Below are 17,677 nucleotides of genomic sequence, written 5' to 3'. Positions count from 1 at the left end.
CCCATGAAGAAAGATGTTACCTTCAGCCAGAGAAAGAACTGATAAACGAAGTGTGAATGGAGGGGTTTCAGCCAGGGCAGCCTCTTCAAGAGCAGGGGGAATAAAGTGCACAGCAGAGAAAAGGAAATTTGGAAAGGAGCACAGAAGAGCAGGCCAGCATTGAAAATAAGGTGTTTATTAGTTTTAGAAAAATAGCATGAAATGGAAATTCATGGTTTGTTTTTGAGCTCTTTTTAAGATTGTGCTGCATGTATGGAAGTGGGTTTTTTAATTTCAAAATGAAAGAAAATGTTAAAAGACTGACATGACAAAGGGGGCAATCCCTTTTAACCGGTCCTTCTGGTTGAAGTGCTGTGCACTCTGGGCAATCTTCTAGGGTCATCTCTATGGGAACTTGCTTCCTTAAGGGAGAAAAGTCCTCTTCCATTCCAAGACACATTAGTCACCACAATGGCACAAAACCTTCCCCATTCCAATCATTCTGAGATTATCTGCAGGATAACAGCCTGGCACCTATGCTCCTGATGCCAGCATTCAAATATGATGCCCATGTCAAATAGCCCAAGAGCTCTCCAGCTGTCTAAGATTCCCCTTGGGAGAACACCCAATTTCCCATATCTTTCTGCTTCCTCTCCCTGGGAACAGCACTTTGTACCCAGCAGGCGCTTAATAATTAAGCATCACGTATCTAAGGGTCCATACCTTCCTTTAAGAACAGTTAAGGGGAAAGGGAAAGAGGCAAAGATTCAACTTGCTTAATCTCTTGTGGAGGACAACGAAATCTTTTTTTAACGAACAGACATTTTAAACTTTTAAGCTGCTCTCAGTGGTACCCTGGAGTGCCCAGGCTGGCGGAGGCCACCTCCAGCTCAACACGATGTTGCCAGGTCCAGAAGGTCTCATCTGTGCCCGGGGCACTGGCTGAAGGAGCTGGGCGTATTTATCCCAAGAAGGGCAGGTGCTGGATATGCCCTTGCTGCCTCCAGGTATGTCAAAGGTTACTGTTAGGGGACAGGGGGGCAGCACTGGGGTAGGAGCCAGCAGGTCTGGGGAAGACTGTCCAACACCTCAATGTGGTGAGCGCCGTGGACATTTTTCTCATCTGTCCAATGAGGTGGCATCTGTGTCCCCCACTAGGTTCAGTGGTAGAAGCCCCAAAGGGACAACTTGAGGCCTTCTGAGCCTTAGTTACCCAAAGGGAAGAGAGCCACCCGGGCAGGAGATGCCCATGGACCGGACCAGAAAGATGCTGAGGGGGCAGGGTGGCAGCCTAGCTTTTGTTGGTCTTGGTGTCCCCGTGTTTGGCACAAGATGCCCCTGGCTCTAAGATGGCCAGTCCGCCCACACTCTGGGCTCTAGCCTCCCCCTCCAACCCTTTGGGATGAGAACAGGACACTTGGGGCTGACTGGGCCCCACTGGCAGTCTGTCTTAGCCCCAGGAACCCAAACCTGAGAAATCCTTGTCTGGTCCTTTTCTCTCCCCCTTCCTGGCCCTGGGCAGGAAGCGCTTTTTTACCTCCCCCCCCCCCCCCCCCCCCCCCGAAGCGCTCGTTTTGAGGACACCCCCAATGGCAGATCACGGGGCCTGGATTCAAGACCCAATCCTGTTCCCCAGGGAATCCTGCCTGTTTCCTCCTGACATCCTGGACTGTGAGCTGAGGAGGCTCCACATAATGTAGAGACCCAGAGGCTGGGGGACCAGGGACAGTCTCCCTGTCTAAAGACAGTGATCTGTAGTAGATGGGAACCTGTGCCGTCTGTCCCTGGGGCCAGGGCTTATCTTGAGGCACTTCCTTGTTCCTCCCCTTCCCCTGGAGGAGGGGGCTGGGGTGGGGGCCCTCCGAGGCTCTCCTTGGCAGCCCCGTCTCTGCGACCTTTCCTGGCAGGACACTGTCACCCGCCGAGCCCCTGGCTGAGAGACTTACCTGGGGGCCTTGCTAAGAGTCACAGGCCCCAGAGGTAAGGGCAGAAAGGTGACCCGGCCTTCACGAAGGCATTGTCCAGTGGGAGCCGATGGCCGGATCCGCCAACCTCGTGGGGACATGGCCCCGGCCCCCGCGCAGGCCCTGGATCTCCCCACACGCTTCCACATTCGCTTCCAAAAACATCCCTCTGGCTCTTCAAAGTACAGAATGTGGGGGGGGGGGAGGGGTACCAGATCCGTGTCTCCCATCATTCCCTCGTTCCTTCGTCCATCCGTGTGTCGTTTACTTGCCGGGAGGCTGGTGGTTCCCAAGGCAGCAGCCTCAACCCTCATGGCAGGGGGCACAGGCCACTAGCAGGCTTCGGCCCCTGGCCCCACGGGTCAGGAGGGAGGCGTCCACAGGCACCTGCTCGGCCTCCGTCAGGCGTCCAAGTGCTTGGTGACCCTGCGGACCTTCTCCCTTTTGTTGCGGTTGCCGTGTTTCTTCCAGGGCTTCCCAGGGCCCGCAGTATGGCCGGCAGGGGCACCCCCAGGCCTGCGGCCCATCACGGCCTGCACGCCCCTGGTCAGCGCCCACACGTTCTCCTGGGAGCAAGAAGCCGCATGTCAGACTGAGGTGCAGGGGGAGTTTGTGGGCACCGTGGGGGGATGGGCCGAGGGGCAATGGCTGGAGCAGCCCCTCTGCCTCACGAGCCCAAGCTGTCCCAGGGCTGCCACTTATGCTCCCAGCACCAGCTCTTTCCCGACCCTTCCCCCCCAAGACAAGCCCCCCACGCTGAGTGCACACACCCGCCAGGACGCCCCTCGCCATCTTACTTGGTGGAAAAAGGCTCGGTCAACCACGTTCTCGATCTGTTTGGCCTTGGGGTGGTTCAGGGGCAGTGCCTGTACCTCGGGTCGCCCCCGGCTGCGCCTCAGTTTCTCGTGCTGTGGCTGAAAGTCTGCAGGCTCAATGCCAGGAGGAGGGTGGCAATACAGCAGCTTGCCCTGGAGAACCAAGAGTCAGACTGAGCTCCAGCTAGATCTGGGTCCCAGGGCAGCCAGCCCAGCCCCTCCCCTACCAAGCCCAGGGGAGCTTTCCACCATGTGCACATCCCACAGCTCCTCTCAAAAACTCAAATTTGAGAGAAGCGCCACACAGACAGCAGTCATCGGCCCCATCCGGCCATTGTGTCGGGCTTCAGGACACGCTTGCCCACCCCAGACTCAGCACCCCTCCCCAGGACCCCAAGGTCCAAGGCACCCCTCTTTTAGGTAGCTGGTTCCCAGCCCCACCTTCTGGCCTCTCTGATGGGCACCCATGGGCTGGCGGGCATAACCCAGGCTGCAAAGGGGCTCAGGCAGCCTGTGGGAATCCCGGGGCCTCAGCCCCTGCAGGGACAGGGGCCCCACGGAGCACCCTTACCCGCACGTAGTCCTTCAGAATGTACCGAGCAGCTCGGGGCTGGTCAGGCTGTCCGTGGGCAGTCATGAACCCCCTCATGCCTGAGAGAAAGACCCAGGGCTGAGGAGCAAGAGCCAGGGGCCCTCCCATAGGCCGCTGAGCCCTTCTCCAGCCCTATGACCAAGGGCCCTGACTGAGGGTGCCCATCAGAGCACCAGGACAGAGCAAGCTGCCCGCCTCCCAACGGAGGCCCCAAAGAATGGAGTGGCCCGGGTGGCCTTGGTCACCTTTCAAGCTTAAGGCTGGGACCCCGGGACCCCCAGAGTTTGAACCAAGAACAAGAGTGAGGGTCCCGGGGAGGAGCACCAGGGCCCTGAAGTGTTGAGCAGTACAAGCAGCCTGGAAGCCCCAACTTCCCTCCCCCATGTTCTGCTCTAACCACCCCTAAATCTTCAGTGCCTGCGCATCTGTACTGCCCTTCCTGCTGCCCCCCAAAAGCCCCTAAGAGCCTGAGGAAACACCTCCTGCCCCTGCCAACTTGGGGGTCTCTGGAGGGCTGCTCCAGGCATCCTGCTTCCCCTGAATCGAAACAGATGCAGGGAGAGTTCACCCACAACACGGGCCCCATCTGGCCTGTGCAGGAGGCTGGTGGGCACAGGACTGGGCCAACAGACTTGGGGGGGAGGGCCTGAAGGAAGCTCTGGCCACTCATCTCCCTGTCAGCCCCCCCCCCCCAAAAAATAAAAACAGTCCCAAGGGAGGCTCCCATGGTGCCCAAACTCAAATAATTGTGAGTGAACACAGACTGTCCCTGTCACGGTGGGAACTTCCGGAAGGATCTCTCCTTACTTTACAATGGGCAGGAGCGGCGAGGTTCAGGGTCGGGACCGGAGCCCTGGCCTGGCTTTACTGCCTCCCCTGCCCGGTCCCGACTCCCACGGGGGCACATCCAGAACTCACTGCCGTAAGCCGTCAGCAGCTCCTCTGAGGTGGGCACCCGATTGGGGTCTTCGTCTTCTCGGGGCCGTATGATGTGAATCCCATAGGTCGCCTCCAGGACGTGTCTTGGGATGTTCTGGCAAATGTAAGTTGGTAAAGGAAGCAAACTGCAGCTTTGTGCCGGTCCTGCTCCCTCACCCCCCTCGAGCGGGGCAATGACACCCTGGCTGGATCTGACCCCAGGGTCCGGCATTCCCAGGGGCCCCTGTGGCATCAAGGACACGGCCCCTCGAGCTCAGCGTCCTGAGGGGCTGGACTGCTGGTGGGAGGGGGGCCCTTGCTCCGTGGAACAGCCCACACCACTCAGACCTGCCCCAGGGAGGAAGAAAGGATATGAGGGAGATGGGGGGCACGTGGTCTCTCATCTGGTCAATGGGTAGAATCCCGCAGCAGATCATCTGGGCCTTGGTGGAGATGAAGGAGGGCATCACCAGGCCAGGACAGTCGCACAGACACAGGCCGGGCTCCACATAGAGCGTCTGAAAGGAAAGCCCGAGGTGGGAGTGGCTCCCGGCCAGGAGTGAGCAGAGCAGAGGGCAGAGGGCAGAGGACGTGCAGCCCCTGGGCCTACCTGGAAGTGTTTGGTGTGTCCTGGTGTGGCCGAGACAGACACCTTCTTGTTCCCGAAGATGGTGTTGATGGTGGAGCTCTTTCCGACGTTGGGGTAGCCCACCTGGAGGGAGGAAGGACCTGAGACGGAGCCAGACCCAGAACGGGCTCTCTGCCCCAGCCTGGCCCCCAGGGGGCACCGGGCTTCATGAAGGGGCCCAAGCAACCAGTTCTTTCACACTCACTCCCGGGAGTCCACGGAGGCTCACCTGGGTCCCTAAAGATCCAGGCTGTGAGCCACTAAATGAAAGGCAGGAAGTGGGCTACTGCCTAGCCCAGCTGCCCAGGCTGCCTCCTCACTGCCCAACACCCCACTTCCCAACCCTGGACGGGACCAGCCTGACCCTCCGGCCGCCTTCCCCACAGAGCCCACGCCCCTTGGCACCGGCGGCACCTCTCCCTGGAATGAGCTCACTCCCTCCTTCACCTCTGGATAGCGACTGGAGCTGGAATCTCACATCAGACACCAGCCGTATGACCAGCCAAGGCAATGGATTTCTCCGTGCCTCAGTTTCCCAATAGTTTGGAAAATTTCCTAACTGACTGACTCCCAGAACACCACAGTTAACATGAGGTCAGGCTCCCTCCCTAGAAGCAGAGGCTGTGGCCCTTTGCTCACCTCATGCCCTGGGGCCCCTTGGCAGCCAGATTGCTGGTCAATGAACGGGTGCTTTCTGGGGCCATGTGCCCAGCTCATATCTCCTGGGGACCCCCCTCCCAAGGGCCTCTCCTTCTCGGGGGTTCATTTCCTTGGAAATCCCTGATTGTGATAGGCATTAGACCCTTGGTGATATTGGGGGTACAGAGGGCGTATCTTTGGAGAATCTGGACCAGCCACTTACCAGCCCCACAGTGAGCTGCCCCTCCTTGACCTTCTTCCCAGAATGCATCTCTTTGAAGAGGTCCAGCAATTCCTGCTTTTCCACGAGGTGGTGGTCATTCTGCACACGGGCACTGCTGCCCCGTGGCTCCTGCTCCAGGCTGCCGCTCGCTCTGTTTTCTTGCCAGCTCTGGCCGGAGGACTCATCTTCGTGGCTGCCATCATCCTCAGAGCACGTCTGCCAGTGGTCATCGTCCTCAGGACAATCTTCATATTCACTGTCCCCTTCTTCACTCATCCCGTCACTCCCGTCTTCATCTTCGTCCTCGTCCTCTTCCTCGTCGGGGGGCAGCCGTGCACCCCCTGGGATCTCCAGGTCAGAGGCACCCCTCTGCATGCCTTTGGCCCCATCTTCCCAGTCTTCGCCCTCCTCGGAACTCTCAGCTGGTTCCTGACCAAATGAAAAAGCCCCGAGAAACTGAAAAAGGATCAGCAGAGAAAAATACAAACAAAAAATCCTATTTCCCCCATCCCTCTCCTAGACAAAGACCAGACGGAAAAACCAAACTGGATCTTGAGCGGAACCCGGCAGAATCTCCTGCTCTTGAGCCCAAGTCCGACTCAGACAAAGGTCCCCAGTTCTGGCAGGCCTCGGTTTCTGCTGCTGCTAGTAAAGGAGCCGGGGGCCGGCTGCTGCTCCATGGCCCAAGTTAATCTGTTTGCGATTCTGGGCTCCTGGTCAGAGACCGGCCTGAGCTCAGGGAACTCAACCCCACTGGTGTCTGTAACAGGGAAGGGGCCATGCTCTGGGTCTGGGAGAGGGACCCTCCTAAATTCAAGGGAAAGAGTTTCTGAAAGAGAGTGCAGTGCCCCCAAGAAGGGCACCGAGGGCCAGCCTAAAGGGGGGGAGGGGACAGAGAAGGGCGTCTGAGCCCTGGTTGTCCCTCAGGTGGAAGGAGTCTAGCCAAGCTCCCCCACTTCCTGCCTGACATAGAACAGCCCCCAAAAGGTCCCGAGAGAGCAGGGAGGAGAGCAGGGAACCTGCTTCTAGCAAACGTTCTGTGGAAGGAAACAGCCTGCAGAAACCCAAGATGTCAAAGCGGGGTGAGGGATGGGGAGGTTTGGTGGTGTTGGGTCTGTGGGGGGCACCTTCCCTGTGCTGCAGGAGGTCTAAAGTGAAAAGCAGCCCCCCTTCCCTCGGTGTCCTGCCCTGACAGCCCTGAGGCCGCTCCCCGGCTACCTTTGATCTCGGGTCCAGCCGGATGCCTTCAGCCAGAGCGGACCAGAAAATCACTTTCACGCCTTCTCGCTCGAAGAACGCGGCCCAGGCGCGGCGCTGCTCCTCCGTCAGCAGGTCGGCCTTGTTGATCAGAATCACGTTTTCCTTTTCTCTGCTGACTTCCTTCACGTAGCGCTCCTAGGAAAACCACGGTTGTTGGGAGGGGGCAAAGGTGCCTTTGCCGCAGACTCACAGGGATCCGTCCTCCCACCATCATCTCTCTGGGGAGAGGCCGGAGGCTCGGGAGCAGTAACCCCCAGAGCACAGGAGAGCCCATGTCACGGGCAGGAGCAGAGCCTGCCATCACCTTTGGCCCTGCACGCTCACAGGAACCGGAGCTCTGTTTTTTTAAGCCTTACAAGGGATTCTTTTTGTCCTAATTGTGCCCTAAACCAGAGCCCACGAGGGGCGGGCAGTTGCCAACTAGCAGAGATGACCATGCGAGTCGGGACCTCCACAGCCCTAAGTACTCTGGGTAAAGGAATCCATGAGACTTGAAACCCTTCTCCAGCCAGTCTCTTCACTGGGGCTCAGCAGCAACCTTCCTGATCCACGGGGGCAGCTGGGACCTCGGGGACGCATCTGAGCCAGGGAGAGGCGGGCGCTGGGCAACGCAAACGGTCCCACTGGTTCTGGGTCAAACAGGGTCGTGGCAGCCCAGGAGACACCAAGGAAGCGAATGGACCGAGATGGGCTCCCAGCTGACAGGAGGACACCCACTGACCCAAGCCTGGGTGAAGGAAGCGGTCCTGGGGCTCCTCCCAGGAGTTCCGCCAGAGCAGGCCCTCGCTCGGGCACTCACCAAGTCTTCGCAACGGAACAGGAGGGGATTGCGAGCGTCCACTATCTGAACGACGACGTCACTGGGAAACAAACAAGCAGAGAGGTGACGGCCGGGCCCGAGCCTCCCAGAGCCTTAAGATCAGCCCAGGGGCTGCCCCTCATCGGGCATTTAGGGAGCACGGGACCCGCAGCCCCGACCTCAGAAGCAGGTGGAAGGAGCAGCAGCATCGCCCGGGGGGAGGGGGGGCGCCACAGGAAAGGCTGCACTGCCAAGGGGCTCTCCAGCAGGGGGCACAGGCAGACCCAGGTTTGTCCTGGGGGGCTCACTTCTCGGTGTGGCCAGGGGCCTCCCCCCAAAGCGCTCAGCCCTGGGGGTGCCCGTGGTATCCGAAGCCTGAGCCGCCATCTCTGGGCTGGGGGGGTCACGACTCGTCTCCCCTTCCACGTGACCACGCGCCAGGCTGGGGGCCCGAGCCCGACCCACCTCCTCTCGATGACCCTCCAGAGCTGGCGCCAAAAGTCCAGGTTTCTCTCAAACGGGGTCAGGATCAGGTTTTGCTCCTCTTCCAGCCTGGCTTTAGGAGGAGAAGGTGAGCCCCGGGCGTGCCCAGGTGTGCCCGGGCTCGTGGCAAAGCTACCAGTGCTTCTAGGCAGGGTCCGGACCCCCAGAGCCCCCCCCAGCCCAGCCCCCCTCCCTCCTACCACACAAATGGATACTCGCCCCCTCCCCCCCCCACTGACCGCCCCAGCTGCCGCCTCCACTCCAGAAAGTTCTCTCTCTCGGCCTGCTGCAGCTTCTCGGTGCTGGTGCCCTGGTCCCAGGGGGGTCTGTGGGGAGCGGGGGAGTGGGTGAGATGCGGGGGGGCTGGGCACGGACGGGGGAGGGGGCACGGACACGGGGGGGGGGAGGGGGAGCGGGGTCCAAGGCCCATCCTCACCTGCGCGGGATCCGCAGGGCCCCCCGGTGCTCCCGGTGACGCGCCTGCACCTGCAGCTCCTCCTCCGGGGGCAGCAGCCCCGTCCGGGCCTCGGGGGGGACGAAGCGCACGTTCAGCTTCTCTGTTTGCGGGGAATCAGCAGATCCGGGGGCGTCACGGGGGCAGCCTCCGCCGTCCCTCCCCCAGACGGGTCCCTCCCCCAGACGGGTCCCTCCCCCAGACGCCCCCCGCGGCGCCCCCGCCCGCACTCACCCGCCGCGAACTCGGTGCCGGCCAGCTCGGCCGTGGCCAGGAACTCCTCCAGGGCCGTGGGCTCCGTCACGGAGCGCGGGTCCGCGCGGCCCCAGGCGCCGCCCTCGTCCAACTCCTTCGTGTGCAGCTGGGAAGGGAGGCCCCGCGTCAGAGCGCGCCACGCGCCGGCGGGCCCTGCCCCCCTCCCGGGAGCCGCCACGGCGGGTCCTCCCCCCCCGGGAGCCGGGGGCCCCGGCTGGCCCCTCCCTCCCCCCCCTCCCGGGAGCCGGCGCCCTGGCTGGCCCCTCCCTCCCCCCGGAGCCGGCGCCCCGGCTGGGCCCCTCCCCCCTCGCTCCGCGGCGGGGGACGCGGGCCGCGCCGTCCCAGGGCCCTGGGTTCGAATCCCGCCCTCCGCGCTCTCCCCACGCAGCCCGGGCTCACCCAGGGGTCCCGCCGCCGCCGGCTCCGGTTCTGCAGGTTGCGCTCCTTGATGAGGGCCCGCCCCAGGCCGACCCCGCCGCCGCCCGACACCCGCTTCCGACCCATGTCGGCGCCCAGGCTGCCCACAAGGACCAGTCGAGCCCCCGCGGCCCGGCTAGGAGACTGCTGGGGGGCCGCAGGCGGGGGGTTACTAGGGGAAATCCGGAGGTCGGGGGGGACTGGGGCGGGGCCCCGGAGCTGCCGGCGCCTCTCCATCCTCGCGCACGCCTCCCGGGCCACCTGAGGTCAGACGTGTCCCGAGGAGTCAGCGCGGCCGTGGCGCCCTCCTCCTGTAGGCCCCAGGAGCAATGGTACAGTCCGTGCGGTGCGCGGCCCAAAGGGCTCGGCGAGAAACGGGTGCTCGGCCAGAAAGGGGCCGCTCGGACGATCCGGCGGAAGGGGCGGGTCCCGAGGGGGGCGGGGCACGAGCGCGCCGTCCGCCACGTGACTGCGGCTCTGTTCCGCGCTGTCTCCCGGTGACGGCAGCGAAAAAACGTCCGACTTAAGAATTCCACTGAGATAGCGTGACGTTGAGGAACCACGCCCAGTAATTAAAATGCAAAGTCATTCATTACGTCATCCCCCGGCCTGCCCGTGTTGGGGAAGTTTCCAGGGACTTCGCAGACGGGGAAACTGAGGCCGGGGAGGGTCGGTCAGTCAAGGAGCAGCTAATTCCTGTTCTAAGGCTGAGAACGCGAAACGCGGCCCTGGCGGCCGGCGCAGCCTCCTAACGGGGGCTGAGAGCCGCAGACGCTCGGGGAATCCCGGGGACAAGTCCGGGGGAACCTTCTGGAAGGTCCCGGCGGTGACCGGGGGGGAAGTCAAACCTCGCCAGGCTCCTCCTAGCGGGGGGGCCCGGTAACCCTCCGTAAAATGGGGGCAGTGGCAGCGCCTCTCCCGGGACTGCCGCTGGAAGCGCTTGGAAGTTCTCACTAAATTCTGACTTAGCGGGTCTGAGCCTCGAAGGAGTCAGGGGGGTTGTAAATGGGGAGGGGGGGAGCCCTTCCGTCACGGGCCCGGGGCAAGGGCCGGGTGCGGGGGAGTCTCTCCCCGAAGTATTGGTTGGAAGGTCCCAGGATGCTTCCGCCCCCGCCCCGGGATCAGGCCGGAGCCCTGGGCCCCTTCCACCTTGTCCCTGGGGGGGAGGGGAGGAGAGGAGAGGAGAGAGCCCCCCAGCGGGGACCAGAGCTGTCTGCAGCGGGAGCGGGGAGGCCGGAGCCCTGGGCCCCTTCTACCTTGTCCCTGGGGGGGGAGGGGAGAGAGAGAGGAGAGAGCTCTCTCAGCGGGGACCAGGGTTGTCCTGCAGGGGAGCGGGAGGCCGGAGCCCTGGGCCCCTTCCACCTTGTCCCTGGGGGGGAGGGGAGAGAGAGAGGAGAGAGCCCCCCAGCGGGGACCAGGGCTGTCTGCAGCGGGAGCGGGGAGGCCGGAGCCCTGGGCCCCTTCCACCTTGTCCCTGGGGGGGAGGGGAGGAGAGGAGAGGAGAGAGCCCCCCAGCGGGGACCAGAGCTGTCTGCAGCGGGAGCGGGGAGGCCGGAGCCCTGGGCCCCTTCTACCTTGTCCCTGGGGGGGGAGGGGAGAGAGAGAGGAGAGAGCCCCCCCGCGGGGACCAGGCCGGCAGAGGCAGCCCGGGAGAGTGGGGGGGGCAGCGGGCTCCTCTTTCCCGCCCCCGCCCCTACTGCTGACGCGCCCCTCTCACCTCCAGAGGTCCCGGCCTCCAGCGGGGCATCTCCAGGCGGGAGCAGGGGCACCGGCCAGTGCCTGCCTTCCCACGCCTTTGGTGGGAGGGCCTCCCTCCCCGAGAGTGGGGCTCCCGGAGGGCGGGGCTCTCTGCTTGCCTTGATCCTGTATTCCCAGCAGCCGGCCGGGACCGCACACAGTGAGGGCTTAATAAATGCTTGCCAGATGCCGGACGTAGGTGACGCGCTTGCGAACCTTAGCAAGCCACACGGCACTAGCCTTGTTACTGGGGCGGCTCTTGGCTTGGCTCTGGCGGAGGCTCAGCTTCCTCAGGGGCCTAGAGGTCCCGCTGAGCCAATTCCGGGGACCTGGGGGACACGGCCCACCAAGCACCCCGATGCCTCCCCTTTCTCGGGATCCTGGCACTCAGTCAGTGTGTATTTGCCGGCAGCCTGGCCAGTGAGTTCAGACACGGGTTATCACGCCCCTCTCAGCCCCCGTGGGATTCAGAGACCCACCAATCCAACTTACTGGGAACTCCCCCTGCCAACATCCCCGAGAGGAGCTGTCCAGCTGGGGAGGACATCCCCCACCGGGAAGAGAGGCTAGCCAAAAAGTAAGACCTCAATGAAAGGAATTCTCTTTGAGCAAAGCTGTGGGAGTCGGGGAGAGAGTGTTGGAGCTGGAATTCCCATAGTGCCTGACTCGGTCCTGTCCCAGGCTAATAGAAAATCATCCTGGGAGGACACATTGAGCTCCCAGCGCTTCAGTCCAAGCTTTCCTGCTCCCTGCCCCTCCTCACCCGTCGTGCGGACTTTACTTTTTATCTGTTTGTTTACAGTCACTTAATACAGTTACTGAATTCAGCAACATCGGTGTAATTGTTACAATGCAACAATATGGACTATTTATTAGCAGGTAGCCCAGGAGCAGCCTCTGTCTACTCCTTTGTTAGAATGAAACCTCAGAGCGGGTACTGGTTGTTAGAATGCAGCAACATTCAAATGTTTGTTCTACTGGTTGCTCCATAGTAACAATAGTTGTTAGACGGTAGAACATTAGCTAGGGAGCTCCTCTCCACAAAGACTGTTCATTTTGTTTGTTTCTGCTCCCCCCCCCCCCCCACAGCTCTCCATTGATTCTTCTTTCATAAGAAAGGCTGTAGAACCTGGATGTTGGTGGAAAGGGGGGGCACGGAAGGAAGCCCATTGGCTGGCCCCAGTTGTCCTTGACAGGCCCTGAAGAAGAAGAGGAGGAAAGCTAGTTGAGTGGGAACTCTCAGGATACCAGGTGAGAGGCAGATGGCGGCATCCTCACCAGCAGATAGCCAAGGATTTGCTGGCCTGGATGCCCAAGAGCTTCACTCCTGAGGGCTTCTGCCACAAGGCCCAACCTCAGCTGCCCTGGGAAGAGCGTCTCTGGGCTCGGCAGTGACTCAGGCAGGATGGACCATCCCAGGAGCCCTTACCCCAGAGCTCGTGGATCAGAGCTGGGCACTTGCTCTGCTGCTGGGACTCCCCCAGCCTAAACAGTGAGAATGGCCGAGTCCTGCTAAACCCACCTCATCCCTCTGCTCTGAAAGGCATCCTTGGTCTTGTACGCTGATGGCTGGGCAGCCATCCCCACCGCAAGGCGGCCATTGGTTTGAGCTCAAGAGCCAGGTCTTTTCTGTGGTCAGTACTGCCCCTGGCCCGAGACCCAAACCCCAGCAGGCTGACACTCGTCTGGGGTGTGTTCTTCCTCTTAGGGCTTCTTACCACTTTTGTCTCCAAACTACTCCACTAGCTCTTGACTTACAAACAAATGTACTTACAAGTTCCAAGATCCACACCTGGACCTAAACCACCAGGAAGCGGCAAACCTGAGCGTTCTCATCCCTCCTAGAAAAAGAGGAAGGTGGGATCCTTCACATGCCTTTCCCAGCACCCAGTTGTAAGGCAAAAAAGTCATCTGGCATTGTGGGAGAAGCAGAGGGCTCTGGGACACAATGGATCCTAAAGCTGGGAACTGGATTCCAATCCTTCCCTCCAGTCTGCTTCAAAGGCAATGGTGCCACGTACCTGTTATAGTTGTTGGAGGGATGAATCAGACTCTGGCAGCTTCTGTTCCCGTTTGCCTCTGGCCTCCCTGGCCTCTAAGTTCTGTTGTCCATCTTCCAGCTGCTTATCTAGAGAATGGGTGGAGACCCACCTGGGGGTAAGTGGCAAATCTGAGCTGCCAACATGCTTAGAGGCCTTTTCTAAAGACACCGACCGTGAAGTCTCACCTGAAGATTTCTCAGCCCTGGATGTTGTGGACTGAAATGGCAGCGTCACGTATTGGACAAGAAAGCGAAAACTCTGGGTCTGGAGTCCCAGCAGGAGTTTGGATTCTGGCCAAGTCACTTCCCAGAGCCTCGGTTTCTTCATTTGGAAGTTGGACCAGATGGCTCCAGTGTGCACCCTCGTCTACATTTATGATCTGGTGGAGTTGTTCTTCAGTTCAGTGAATATTTGAGCTGTTCTTCAGGACAGACAATAACGAATTAAGTCAGCCAGCATTTGTCAAGCGCCTACTTTGTGCTACCATTGGGCTAAGCGCTGGGGTTACAACAAAAAGCAAAAACTTGGGTCAATCCCTGAACTCCAGAAGCTCCCAGGCCTGGAGAAAAGGTATCTTTATCTGTCAGAACTCAGATAAGGGCCAAAGTTCCCATGGCTTTGGGCAGACTCACATGGAAGCAGGCCGGCTTGTTCATAAGGAGGTGCTGGGAATAAGGTAGGAGGCAGGTTAGAATCCATTAAGATATGAGGAAGACAATTCCAAGATCCCAAGGATTCTCTGGTCTGGTGGTCAGCAGGGGCTTAGCAGAGCGTGGACCCGTCAGGGTCTGGGGATCTCCCACGGCCACAGTCACAGATCTTGGAAGTCGTCCCAAACAGACAAGTGCATGGCCAGGGTGATATTAGCCAGTGGGTTCCAGTAAAATCTGGTCCCTGCACTAGAACTCTGAGCCCCTTTGTTCTGTGTAACTGTCGTTGTCATCAACTCTAGAGCCTGACCTTGAGTAGGGAGCCTTCCCACTGCAGCAAATGTCCTCAAGGGTCACTTAGGATGATGGTAATTTAACCCTTCAAGAAATAGTAGTTGTAGTAGAAGGAGGAAGTAGAAACAGTGGTAATAGTAGCTGCAACAGTAATATTAGTAGTGGTGGTACATAGTAGTAGTAGTAGTAGTAGTAGCAGCAGCAGTAGCAGCAGCAGAAGCATTATTAGTAGTAGCAGCCACAGCAGTATTAATAGTAGCAGCAGTACTGGGAGTAGTAGTAGCAACAGCAGCAGAGGAAGTAGTAATAGCAACAAAAATAACTGATATTTACATAGAGTATTAAAGTTCATAAAGCATTTTTTTTTATGTTGTCACATTTGATCCTCACAACAACCCTCTAAGGGATACTACTAGTATCCCATTTTATGGATAAAGAGATTGAGGCTAAGTGGGATTAACTGACTTCTCCAGATTTACACAGATGGTACAGGCTTGAGATAGAATTTGAATTCAGTAAGTTTGGGACTCCAAGTCTATCCACAACCTACTTAGCTTCTCTTGATGATCTTGGGCAAATCCAGGACATATGTTCAGAACTATTTAGTCAGCCAACAGTCAGCAAGCATTCATTCAGTATCTACTAGGTACCAATTATTTTGCTAAGCCTGGAGATACAAATGCAAACAGAACTGTGGGTGATTGCTGATTGAGGGACGTCGTGTCACTCTGCAGGATTCTTTCCCCGTCCAGTGACCATCAGGCCTGGCCAAGGGCAAGAGTCAAACCCTGGCCTTGGCGTCAGAAGACCTGGGGTGGCATCGCAGTGCTGCTTCTTACTAGTGTGACCTTGGGCAAAGCCCTTCATCTCCTGCATCCTAACTTTCCCGTCTCTAAAATGGGAGATTTGGATCACAGAGAATGTCAAAGGCCCCTTCCAACTCTAATGTCTGTTATTTTGGGGTGAGAAGCAGAGGTTAAAGAAGAGGGCATTTTAATACTATAGCTGTAACATTTTAAGATATAGTTTGTCTTAACACTGTATTACTTATAGTGAGCCCTGTGACGTTACCAGTGATTCAGTTGTGAGTTGTATCAGGCTAATGTTCCCTGCTGTTACCCTGTGCACATCCCTGCCTCTCACACTGGCTTCACTGCCTGTCCGGGCTTCTGTTAGGGTGCAGTGAAATCATTGTACAATGGTCTGGTTCTGCTCATTTCGCGCAGCATCTGTTCCTGTCAGTCTCTCCAGACCCCTCTGGAATCACTCTGATGGTCATTTCTTATAGAACAATAATATTCCATAGCATTCATTTACCATAATTTATTCAGCCATTCTCCAACTGATGGGCAGCCACTCCCTTTTTGTAGTGGCTAAAAACTGGAAACTGAATGGATGTCCATCAGTTGGAGAATGGCTGAATAAATTGTGGTATATGAATATTATGGAATATTACTGTTCTGTAAGAAATGACCAACAGGATGATTTCAGAAAGGCCTGGAGAGACTTACACGAACTGATGCTGAGTGAAATGAGCAGGACCAGGAGATCATTATATACTTCAACAACAATACTAGATGATGACCAGTTCTGATGGACCTGGCCATCCTCAGCAACGAGATCAACCAAATCATTTCCAGTGGAGCAGTGATGAACTGAACCAGCTATGCCCAGAAAAAGAACTCTGGGAGATGACTAAAAACCATTACATTGAATTCCCAATCCCTATATTTATGCCCACCTGCATTTTTGATCTCCTTCACAAGCTAATTGTACAATATTTCAGAGTCTGATTCTTTTTCTACAGCAAAATAACGTTTTGGTCAGGTATACTTATTGTGTATCTAATTTATATTTTAATGTATTTAACATCTACTGGTCATCCTGTCATCTGGGGAAGGGGGTGGGCGAGTAAGAGGTGAAAAATTGGAACAAGAGGTTTGGCAATTGTTAATGCTGTAAAGTTACCCATGCACATATCCTGTAAATAAAAGGCTATTAAATTTAAAAAAAAAAAAAAAAAAAGAAAGAAAGAAAAGGGCTGCCACAAACATTTTGGCACATACGGGTCCCTTTCCCTCCTTTAAGATCTCTTTGGGATATAAGCCCAGTAGAAACACTGATGGGTCAAAGGGTATGCACAGTGTGATAACTTTTTGAGCATAGTTCCAAATTGTTCTCCAGAATGGTTGGATCAATTCACAACTCCACCAACAATGCACTAGTGCCCCAGTTTTCCCATATCCCCTCCCACATTTACCATTATCTTTTCCTGTCCTCTCAGGCAATCTGAGAGGTATGAAGTGGTATTTGCATTTTTCTAATCAATAGTGATTTAAAGCATTTTTTTCATATGACTAGAAATGGCTTTAATTTCCTTGTCTGAACATTGTTTAGTCATTTGTAAAACAAAATTGCTGTTACTATATACAATGTTGTTTTGATCCTGCTCTTTTTGCTCTTATTTTGTGAAAAATCTTTCCCTGTTTTTCTAAGATCAGTAAGTACATCATTTCTTATAGCACAGTAATATGCCATCAAGATCATTTATCACTTTCTCAGCCAGAGTGGAATTTATTAAAGGTAGTGAACCCCCAGGGGAAGGCCAGAATCAGAGGAGCCTCTGGGTCAGAGGAAAAGACTTGAACCCAATGTCATCCGCTTTCCATTCAATGTTATTCATTCTGGACTTGATTTTGATGATCAGATTTTCTTCTGACTCAACAGTTTTAGGATTTGTGAAGAAATCTCACTCACAAAGGCTGTTAGGCCTGCTAAGCCCGGTTCCATTCGTTATCTCACTGGGCCTTGAGACTGACAAGTGGGTTTTAAGCTATTTTGACCACTTCTGAGCAGTGGTCATCAAAGAGATCAGGAAGCTTGAGACAGATACTGGCTGGTTTCAGGGAGAAGTCTTCCAGCTTTCTCCTCCTTCCTCTGCAGTATTCTTTTTTGGGTTTTCTTAGGGTCTCTGGGAGCAGCCTTCATTTCACTTCGGTGATCACCACAAGTACAGCCAGGGGTTAAAATCTGAATCCTTTATTATCTCTTTCCAAGTCTTGTCTCCTTTCCTGGGGCCTGGTTAGCTTTCTTAGAGGCCTATCTTTCCTTGGTTCCGAAAGCTTGAGCTCCCGCCGCCAGTCCTTTGTGTACTCTGCCTCTTCCAGCTTGTTGAGGTCCTGAATGTGTCATGGCTTCTGTGGGGGAGGCAGGAGGACCACCACAGTCTCTGTCTTCCTTGGTTCTGATTCTGGCTGAGTTCTCCTTCCTCCTCCTCCTCCTCCTCCTCCTCCTCCTCTTCCTCCTCTCTCCTCCTCCTCCTCCTCCTCCTCCCCCCCCTTCTCCTCCTTTTCCTCTTTGTTTGGGTTCTCTGGAGAGTTTTGCTCTGACCTTGGGATGGAGGGATTGACTCAGACTCAGAGCCCTTTCCATCCTTTGGACTTGTGGGGGAACAATTAAAGAAGAAAAACTGCAGAGACGGAAGCTGAGGTCTTAGCCCTGGAGACTGGAGTCTAGTGTGAATAATGA

At 57.1% G+C, this 17,677-nt stretch overlaps 1 protein-coding gene across 1 annotated transcript; it reads right to left on the bottom strand.

Annotated features, from left to right (window-relative positions):
- Positions 1-159: 159 nt before the first annotated feature.
- LSG1 (large 60S subunit nuclear export GTPase 1) lies at positions 160-9,550 on the bottom strand. Its single transcript, XM_031957385.1, has 14 exons — positions 9,409-9,550; positions 8,989-9,115; positions 8,737-8,857; positions 8,540-8,626; positions 8,283-8,369; positions 7,818-7,878; positions 6,977-7,153; positions 5,759-6,187; positions 4,879-4,980; positions 4,643-4,786; positions 4,269-4,392; positions 3,330-3,409; positions 2,741-2,911; positions 160-2,509 (listed from the first exon to the last, which is right to left on the bottom strand). The coding sequence occupies exons 1-14, from the start codon at positions 9,511-9,513 to the stop codon at positions 2,345-2,347; spliced, it is 1,980 nt and encodes a 659-aa protein (XP_031813245.1). The 5' UTR covers positions 9,514-9,550; the 3' UTR covers positions 160-2,344.
- Positions 9,551-17,677: the final 8,127 nt, after the last annotated feature.

This window comes from Sarcophilus harrisii, chromosome 3, assembly GCF_902635505.1.
Source record: "Sarcophilus harrisii chromosome 3, mSarHar1.11, whole genome shotgun sequence".
Taxonomy (NCBI): domain Eukaryota; kingdom Metazoa; phylum Chordata; class Mammalia; order Dasyuromorphia; family Dasyuridae; genus Sarcophilus; species Sarcophilus harrisii.
The sequence above is the reverse complement of the archived record's forward strand: the minus strand, read 5'-3'. Positions and strand labels throughout refer to the sequence as shown.